Source organism: Sinocyclocheilus anshuiensis, unplaced genomic scaffold (genome assembly GCF_001515605.1).
Source record: "Sinocyclocheilus anshuiensis isolate Anshui unplaced genomic scaffold, SAMN03320099.WGS_v1.1 scaffold13, whole genome shotgun sequence".
NCBI lineage: Eukaryota > Metazoa > Chordata > Actinopteri > Cypriniformes > Cyprinidae > Sinocyclocheilus > Sinocyclocheilus anshuiensis.
Genome location: NW_015538026.1, coordinates 312,309 through 322,471, shown reverse-complemented (window position 1 = coordinate 322,471; position 10,163 = coordinate 312,309). Strand labels below are relative to the sequence as shown.

General features: G+C 36.2%; 1 protein-coding gene across 3 annotated transcripts in view; it reads right to left on the bottom strand.

Annotated features, from left to right (window-relative positions):
• Positions 1–439: 439 nt before the first annotated feature.
• LOC107678736 (coiled-coil domain-containing protein 22-like) overlaps positions 440–10,163 on the bottom strand; it is a 16,771-nt gene continuing 7,047 nt past the window's right edge. For all 3 annotated transcript variants that reach the window (XM_016474122.1, XM_016474117.1, XM_016474129.1), the window contains 10 exons: positions 8,704–8,916; positions 7,557–7,748; positions 6,947–7,066; positions 6,666–6,782; positions 5,846–5,947; positions 5,293–5,400; positions 5,041–5,136; positions 2,269–2,328; positions 1,796–1,870; positions 440–1,703 (listed from right to left, as the gene is read on the bottom strand). In XM_016474122.1, the coding sequence (XP_016329608.1) occupies positions 1,590–1,703; positions 1,796–1,870; positions 2,269–2,328; positions 5,041–5,136; positions 5,293–5,400; positions 5,846–5,947; positions 6,666–6,782; positions 6,947–7,066; positions 7,557–7,748; positions 8,704–8,916 (1,197 nt within the window). In that variant the 3' untranslated portion in view covers positions 440–1,589. The remainder of the gene's footprint in view (positions 1,704–1,795; positions 1,871–2,268; positions 2,329–5,040; positions 5,137–5,292; positions 5,401–5,845; positions 5,948–6,665; positions 6,783–6,946; positions 7,067–7,556; positions 7,749–8,703; positions 8,917–10,163) is intronic.

The following is a 10,163-nucleotide window of genomic DNA, read 5'->3' as shown; positions in this document are numbered from 1 at the left end:
GGAACTGAAGACCTGATGACGGCACCATTTGATCTTTGCATGACCAATCAGCAGAAAGGGGCATTCCATTCCCCCCACACGTGGAAATCGAACATTCAAGCTGTTTATCCATAAATTTTCTACCCTTGAATGTAAAAATGAAAAATCAAGGCGATTTTTTTTTTTTTGTTGATAAAACGAAAATTAAAAAAGGTGCCGTTTTCTCATGTTACAGTTTTCACAAAGAGTGAAAAATTTAAGGGGGTCTGAATACTTTCCGTACCCACTGTATATATAAAATAAAATAAAAAGCGAGTGAACGGACCTGGCCTGTTTTCAGGACCGTTTCTTTTCCATTTAGTTCATATTAGGACCATTTCCCCGTTAAGCTGACCATATTTTCGTGACAATTATATCAAACATTTGTTTAAAAAAAATAACTTGGAGTAAAATGTGAGTGGTAAATGTTTTTGTCAGATTTAATCAGTTGATAACTTCCTCAGGACAGTAACTGGTAGCAAAATGGTGGAATATCAGAACATCATGTTCTGATATTCCACCAGAGATTGAGCAGATAAATTACAAAACATTCTTTTCAATACAAATTCGCAATTAGACCTTTTCCCCATATCGTGCAGCCCTACTCTAAATTTCCAATTGTTACAGCAAAGGCGAAAAAAGTGCCTTAACAAGTTAAAGCATCTAATAACTTTACCTAATTTTAAGTTAAAAAAAAAAAAAAACGACAATAACAACCGATAAAAATGGTGAAAGATCAGAACATCTTGTTCAGAGATTGAGCAGATGTATACAAGTCATGGTAAATTACAAAACATTATTTTCGATATAATCTCTAAAATCAAACACTCCAAAGACAGGCATAAACTATTAAACTTATGAAAACCTGTTTGATTGGGACAATCATCAGTGTTAGTCAATCGACACTTAAACGTGTTTACACAGCTTTCCTACAATCAGTCTGACAAGAGTACATTTTTATCATAGAGGTTCAATGACGATATAACTTTCAATGACGAGTAGTTGAGCAGTTCTATGGATCCATCAGAGCCAAACAAACAGATACGTTATCAAATTTATGCTTTAATATTAAACAGGGAAGCTGTTCATGAGTATTAACTTGTTATCAGCCTACTATTCTCCAAGCTCAATCAAACTGACTGAATTTTGTAATGTTCATGAGCAGCTCAACCCATATGAACAACAATCAAAGGTCACTGTTAACGGACACTTTCATGTACATAATATGGTTATCGCCGTATAACAAAGTTGTTGTTTTATCAAGCCGAAGCACCGGTACTGGTCCTTCTCAAATTATTGCAGTCCAAGCTTTTTGTTAAAAAACAGAATCTCATCACAATGATCAGAATTAGTTTTAACTAACATTTCTTCAAACTTGTGCCATTTTGATGCAAAAAAACTCTTGTGTTCAAACCCTCAGTAAAAGCTGAAAGTTGCTAATGTGATGAGGATCATTTCGGATGGAGGGCTGACACAGACGGGAGCCAAACTGACGTCTCTCACAGCAGCGCCCATTTCAGCAGGCCGGGTTTTCACTCTGCAGTACCATCAAACATGGACGGAGCAACAGCTCAACCTTCCCGGATCTTCTCAGCAAGAGCCGAGTTCTCCTGACGAATGGCCTTGTAGTCTTCAAGGATCTTCTCTAGATTGCTAACTGTTCTTTTGCCATTTTCAGTCTCAATCTACAAAAAAAAAAAAAAAAAAAACTGATGACAGTTGAAAAGTTACAATGAAATGATGTTTGCTTAGATCTAAACTTGACTTTTTTTCATACCTGCTCCTCAAGATCTCGGATTTCTCTCAAGATGGTTCCTGTGTTCTCAATAGTCTGAATCAGCTGAGTGCAGTTCTGAGAGCACAAAAATGTTAGAATGATTAAAATGATAATTCTCTTGCAGGACAAAATAGCCAGAATCCCGTTGAAGTCAGCAAGGGCATTAGCGCTAAGATCAGTTGTGTAGTTCAAAGGTTATACAGATGGACTAAAGCACTGCTAATGGCCTGAGCAAAAGGAGCACAAGCCACCACATCGTGTGCCATTTTTGTCTAAAATGTTTTTTCGCAGGTTCACAAGCAGCTTGCCTTTTGCTTGTCTTGTCACATGAGACAAAAATGGTTTTCCAACACAGCACCTGCATTTTAGGACTGCAATACTCAATTTTCAAAATAATCAATACCAGTGACAACATCAAAATATATATTATCACATTTATTTGTAGATCAACTTAATGATATGCAGACACATACCTCATGTAAGGCAGCCAAGTACTTGTAGGATTTGCGGACAGATTCATCTTTCTTGGCATCCTGAAGTTTGAAAGAATTCAGTTGTTTAATATTGAATTACTATTACAAAACAATGAAAATGACACTTTCTCTAAGAGGGTCTGAGAACACATAGAAAAACAAATTATGATTGCAATGTAAAATGAAGAAATGCAAATATATATCAATCATATTTTTGTATATACACTACTTTTCAAACATTTGGAATCAGGTTTAATAAAAATAAATACTTTTATTCAGCAGCAGGACTGCATTAAAGGGGTCATGAAATCAAAATTCTCTTGATCTTTTGACATATAAGAGGTCATTGTACTATTAAACATCCTGTAAGATTCAGAACTCAAAACTTTCTCAGTCTAAAAACAGCTTATATTGAAGCCAATCTGCCTAAACGACAGCTTGTGGAATGTGCCACTTTATGACATGATAGTGTGGCTAAACCCCGCCTCCACAGAAGATGATCAACGCCTGCTTCTACATCACTGCCTGTTTAGCCCCGCCCACCAATTCGTGCACATAGTAGATGAATAACGAGAAATGCAGGTCTATGCAGAAACCAATAAAGATGCTCTGAAGACAACAAGACGCTGTGCAGTGCCAAGTTGTGGAAAAAACAGTATTTACATTGCCTTCTTTCTGATCCCAACATTAGGAAAGTGTGGATGAACTTTATTTTTAATGAAGATCCAGACCGCATCAGTAAGAACTTGGCCCTTTGTTCATTTCATTTTACCGAGGATTTGTTTACAAACAAGCCACAATTTGAAGCAGGATTTTCAGAAAGATTGAGACTAAAAGTAAATATTGGATCCACTGAAAATATTGGATCCGAGAGTAATGTCGCACAACACACAAGTGTGACAGGGCACGAAATTGCGACCGTTTTTGTCGCATATGCTCCCGAAATGTAATCTGTGCAACCCCAAAATATATTTGGGAGCATTTGTGCGAGTGCACATAATCGTTGTGGTGCGACCTGTCTTCATTTCCCTGCAAAACGTTCACAAATTGCTACACAGTATGTGCCTGCTGTGAGCCGATACAGTGACCGGGTCCACCATTCTATCCAAAGTTACATAACCAATTAAGCTTCATCTTTACATTCTTAACTTTAATGTGTATTTTAGATTGGTTATATTAGCTGTCAATCACTCCCTTTCGCTGCACTCCGTTGTCACGTGACAGGGAGCTAACTCGGAACCGACCGTTTTTTGCTCCAAACGGTTTTAATTCAGCCGATCTCTGTTCTGGACTTGCACAAACTGCATTGAAATCATTTTCCAAAATGTGATTTGTGTGGAAATATCACGAAGTCTGTAAACAACCGTTAACAGAGGCCAGAGACGCTGAAGATGGACGCAACGAGAAGAAAATACGGTAGCAGGCAGAACAAGCTCACTATGCGCGAAATATAGAAAGAAAATCCTAAATATTGAATTGGTCTTGAGAAAAGTTTAAATTACATTTTCTTCTCATCTTGCCTCTGTATATTGCAAATATAAAGAACAAAGCAGTGCAGCGCTACAAAGCTAAAGTCAGACCATTCTGTTTTTGCTTCAGATTTTGAAATAATACATTCTAATTTACATCTGAAACTGCTCATGTATGCAGCATCTTTGCTTGAATCATGATCAAAATGCTGTGGTTGTCTCTAATTTTAAATGGCTACAGATACAGACTGTAATAGAGCAGATAAACATCTTGTAAATGTTATCATATTTTCTTATCTCTTGCTTTAAAAACTAAAAATATAAAAATTATGTTAAATATGTCGGCTATCAGAATCAGCTTACTCGCTTCTAAAACATTAGCAATCGGAATTGGCCATGAAAGATCAATGCATCACTAACAATAAATGCTGGGCCAAGTGTGTGGCAAAGAATTCAGGATCAGGTTCAATCGTTGAAGCTTTTAATCATCAGGATGCTGCCAGCCCTTCCGCTCTATTGGCAGTTGTGATGCTCCTTAATATTCAGTGGGTGCTCCTAAATTTTTGTTGGTGCTCCTAACTTCTTGAAGTCACTATTGCTTTGTCTGCTATTACAGATCATTTGATATGTTCTGAGTATTTATGCGTTTTTAACCTAAATCACAGCAGCTTTCATCTGTGAAGGATGTAGCTGTCAAACATAGACAACTGTTAGCCAATCATAGCAGTGGATGTTTAATTCCAAGTCTACAATCCGCCATGCTTATTCAAACAGAGCGTTCCGATGAGGCGGGGTCAAAACAGGACAGAAAATAGCCTATTACTTCTAAATGATTATGTTTTTTGATGTAAAAAATCTTGATAACATTATAAGTGGACCTCAGAGAACAGTACAAAATAATAAAAAAGGCAGTTAATGACCCCTTTAAATTGATCTAAGATTTCTATTTCAAGTAAATGCTGTACTTCTGCACTTTCTATTCAAAGACCCCTAAAAAAAATCACCTTTCCACAAAAATATTAAGCAGCACAACTGTTTTCAACACTGATAATAAGAAATGTCAAATCAGAAAATCAGAATGATAAAGGATCATGTAAAGGATCAGCTTTGCCATCTCAGGAATAAAATACATTTAAAAATATATATCAGTTATTATAAATTGTAATAACATTTAATTAAAGTACTGTTTTACTGTATTTTTGATCAAATAAATGCAGCCTTGGTGAGACTTCTTTCAAAAATCTAAAATAAAAATAAATAAATAAAAAAAACACTTTTGGACCCCACTAGATATAAGACTGACCTTAAACACCAGTTCATCTGTGACTGCAAATGTTCGGTCCAGTTTTCCTGTCAGGCTGTTAATCTCTTTCTGCAACTCCTTTGTGTCGGACAAAATCTGCAGGGGGTCGATTAATAAGGTCAGAGGTCAAAAGGGTTCTGAAGACCTGCCAACTTCAAACACAATGCTTATGTCTGTGGACACGAACTCAGTCATGAACTCAGATGAAGTATTTTATTGAGGGCTAGATAAAGGATAATCACAAACAAAGACCTTAGTGATTTCCTCCTTCTGTTTCTTTATGTTGCCTACAATCTCCAAGATCCTCATGGTGTAGGCTGAGCGAGACACATCTTTAGATAGTGTTTCATACTCAGTTTGCTGCAGAACATTAGGAAGGAGCGTAAACAAACACATTGAATGTTAAACCAACAAACAATAAATATTATAAGACAGACATAACATTTAAATGCTTTCTTAGACCACATTCTAACCATGCAACCATTTGTCTGCACAAAACACAAAACGAGACAATCACAACCAATCAGAATATATATTTTTGTTTAATACGAATTTATGTGAAGTGGGAATTTGAGATTCCAAAGGGGGTAGGGTTACAGAGCCAGATGTAACAGACATGGAAACCAGAAGATCATATGTCCTATGATGGCTGATGAGGACAAAAACTAATTTACTTGGAACAGACAGCACTGAACACTTGTTTTTGTGTGGTGTGACTGGTTAGGACATGGTGTAAGTGCTAAATGCATTTCTTGGATGACTGAAAGGAGAGGGAAGGGATGAAAAAAACAAAAACCTTACGTACCAGCTGCTTATGCAGACTTTCCTTCTTTTTGGCCTCCTCAGCAGACTGTCTGATTTTGTCATGCAGGTCTTTGATCTCTGACAGCTTCTTGGAGGACTCAGACTAAGCGAAAGTTTACATAACTGGTTACTTCATGAAGGCACACACTGCAGTCAAAGTCATAATTAGAGCTGCACAATTAATCGCTAGAAACCGAAATCTCAATATTGAGATTTGGAGCGGCTTGGTTCACAGTAAATAGATCACTTTTAACGTGCATTTGGGAACACAATATGCAGCAACCATCAAACTTGTAATGAGAAATGCTTATAAACTGGCTGTTATCAACAAAAGAGAATCTTTATGGTCTCCCTGAAGTTTTCTGCCAAAATAAAAGCTTGATGATTTAACGTTTGAAATGCTATATAATTTTTCTTATACTACTCCTTTTTTATTTTGCAATGAAATTTTATAATATAAATATTTCTTATTTAATATTTGTATTTTGTAAAATAAGTTTAGTAAAAAAAATAAAAATAAAAAAAAAACACAATCAAACCATTTTGGAGCAAAATTGTGCAGCCACAACACAAACAAGCACAGCAAACCTAGCACTTAAACATTTAAATTCCAATCACAATTTTTATCAGGAAAAAAAAAAAAATTACAATTAGACTTTTTCCCCAAAATCATACAGCCCTTTTCATACATTCAGGGATTTGATACACAAATAATTGAATTGATATCTACATATTTGGCTGTTTAGATAGGAGTGCATATTAGACTTAGATGACTGCAGTTGCTATAGGGTTGTACAACACATCAGGGTAATACAAGGTACCTCTCTGTTGCTGCACAGCTCTTTTAGTCTGCGGTGCTCGTCAATCAACGGGACTCTGTGTTTCTCCCACTGAGAGGCCAAATGAACCACTCGTTTAGAGCTTGCCTCTACCAGACTCTACCAAACACAAAGGACAGACAAAGAGAAACATGTCATTAGTCACAGGCTAGTTACATACCGTTTAATTCTGTCTGCACTGTACTGTTATTCCTGTTTTTATTATTTGTTTTTGGTCACACAGAGGGGGTGATACAGCTGTGTACGGTGTGTAACTTGTGTACCTGTAACTTCAGCAGGTTGTTCTCAGCGTCAGGTAGCAAGTCAATGGTCTGTCTCTTCATTTTGACTGAATTCTCCTTCTCGGCATTGCTAACCTCTTTCTGTTGTAGCTCATCTGACACCTGCAGACAGGAATACAACATATTAATGATTAAAGTCATGGCCTAATGGCTAGAGAGTTGGACTTGTAACCCAAAGGTCGTGGGTTCGAGTCTCGGTACTTTCACCTTCAATACCACGACTGAAGTGAGACCCTTGAGCAAGGCACCGAACCCCCAACTCCTCCCTGGGCGCCTCTGCAAAAATGGCTGCCCACTGCTCTGGGTGTGTGTTCACTACTCACTGCTGTGTGTGTGCGCACTTGGATGGGTTAAACGAAGAGCACAAATTCCGAGTATGGGACACCATACTTGGCTACACGTCTCGTCACTTTCTTTCTTTTTTTTTTTTTAAACTGCTGCATTTATTTTGAGAAATGAGGATTCTGAGAACTGAACTATTTCCCCATATTTTTTATTGTTAAATCACTGTATTATATGTGATATAATAAGTAATACTATATATGTGATATAAATGTCAGCATAACATTCGTTTTCTCTTCTTGGTCATTACCTGCTGGATAGACACAGTGAGCTGCTTGATGTCTCCGCCCACTTCATCCATTTGGACTGACAGCTGCTGCAACTGTTGCTGCAGAGCAGAAAGTTCTGCTTCCTGCTGGGCCTTTAGGTCCTCCTCTGATTGGTGAGAGCTGGGAAGTGCACTTGCTGCTGCTGCCATCTGCTGGGCTGCTTTCTCGGGTTCCTAAAAATCATTGTGTACTTTTGCTTTAATTTGCCTTTTTAGTTAAGAGCCTAAACATCAAGATCCACTACATACAGATACAGATTCAAAGCAGATGAAATTAACTGAACAAAGAGTCTAAAATTAACTTTTGGTTATAGTTTTAATAATAAATAAGAATAATAAGAAGAAATGGCTTTAAGTTAATCAAGTGGAGATTGATGAATAAAATTTTTTTGGTACTTTTGTAAGTGTCCATTTACCAATATACATCTTTAATTTAAATTTATTTTATAATATAAAATTATCATTACACTGCAGCGATAGAAGCATAATATATATTTTTTAATTACTATATAAATGTTTTACAATTTATAATATTTTTTGTTTTGAAAGGTTTATGTAACATTCATACTACTACATAGTTATGTTGATGATAATAATAATAATTTTGTGTTTTATAATGTTTATGTATCATTTATAAAGGTGTAGTATAGGCCATTAGTTTTCTGGAATAATCATACAATCTAAGAAATTTGAAAAACTGTAATGACCAATCACAGTCCTGCTGTGAAAGCATATTATCAGTATTAATAGTTTATCTATGTTTCTCTCAGCCTCGATTACAAGACAGCCTACTGACACCGATATTTTTACCATGTGTTTTCTGTGAGCAACACATCTACAGTCAGTCAATACATACAAAATTACTATATAGACATCACATATTAGCACTTTGCTTCTCACTCAAAAACAACAATTTTAGACACATTTTTCTGGTACATCTCCATATCTGGCAAGCTTAGTCATAGCTGCAGTCCCAAAATGTCTACATTTTGAAAATAACCTTGTTAGTAACACAGTCATGTAACTATTATTTTCTATGACTGGAAAACAGCATTACAAAACCCAAGATTTTCCCGTATGTGGGAACCCTGGCACATCACAGTTTGAGTAAACAAATTCTGACAGGTACCTGTGTAAAGGTGAATTTCTCTGTATGGGTGAAGCGTGTGCCTTTGGTCAGCACATCTCCCCCAGTGGAAGCCCCACAGAATGACTGCAGCAGTTCAGCAAGGTCAGAAGTCGAGCGCGTGGCTCCGTGTGTGTCAGGTCGAGGCTGAGCCGCTGCTCTCAGCTGCTCCTCAATACGCTTCTGCAGTCGGGCTTTCTTTCTGGATCGGTACTCCTGAAGAGACAAGATAACAAGAGTTGCAAGGATTTAAATCACCAAATGAAATACTTTTTAACATAATTATATATCTTTAGTTGAATATCACAGTTTATTAATTTACTAAATCATGACAGCTCTGAATAAACTATAAAACCTAAATGTGCTGTGGTTATATTCAGACCCACAACTATTCTCAAAGCACTGCAGATAAAACAGTAAACAGAAATAAATTATAAACACAGATGAAGCCTTGCGATTTGCAAACAAAATAAAGAACATCTTGGAGAACATTTAGGGGTCAGACAATAGGCCAGTGTGTGAGCTGGAGGGCAGGTGAGGTGAGAATGTGGAACTGAGATGTGAGAGGGCAGCGGTACAGTCAAAGGACACATACATGCTGAATGTCACACTTGTGTGAAAGACATCTCTGTGTTCCATCCTCATGTTGATACATGCCTTTACCACAGAGACGCCATCAAGGAAAGCAGGATGGCAGGAAAAATATGTACATGCTAGTGTTATTGTTATTACCAAGACGGAACCTAGATGTTGTGCTAGAGAGATGTCATGCCGAGGCTGTAAAAATGGCCATCTGTATGAGTAACCTGAGCCAAATTTAAATGAAGTGATTGCCAATTTAATAATTCTATTAACATGAATTTCAGTTTCAGACGTTGTTAAATGGATACACAATGAGGAATTTATGAGCTTAATAATAATAATCAGCTCTTAAAGGGACAGTTTTTCTACAAGTATGTACTAACCCTCAAGTTGTCTCAAAGCTATGAGATTTTTTTCCACATTACACAAAACAATTTTTTTTAAGAACATCATAGCCATGAGGACTGGGGTTATCAAATATTAAAATGACAAATAAAGCATTATACAACTGATATCCGCGAATTAAACCGATTTTAAGATTCAACTCAAATGAATCATTCATCTACAATTTGGACATTGTTAACAAACTACTAAAAGGGTTTTTGGTAATTGAAATAAATCTGAAATAAAATAAAATATAAATTTTAGATGAAAAAGAACTAAAACTTAAAAAACCTAAATGAAATTTAGAAATGTTGCTTTAGCAACTTTCTGAAACTTACTGAAATACTTACTGACTTACTGAAGTACTAAAGTACTAGAATTACTTAGAGACATTTCACCAATCTGTATGGATTTCTTTCTTGATCATAATAAGATGATCATATTAATTATTATAAATAAATAAATAAATAAATTATATATATATATATATATATATA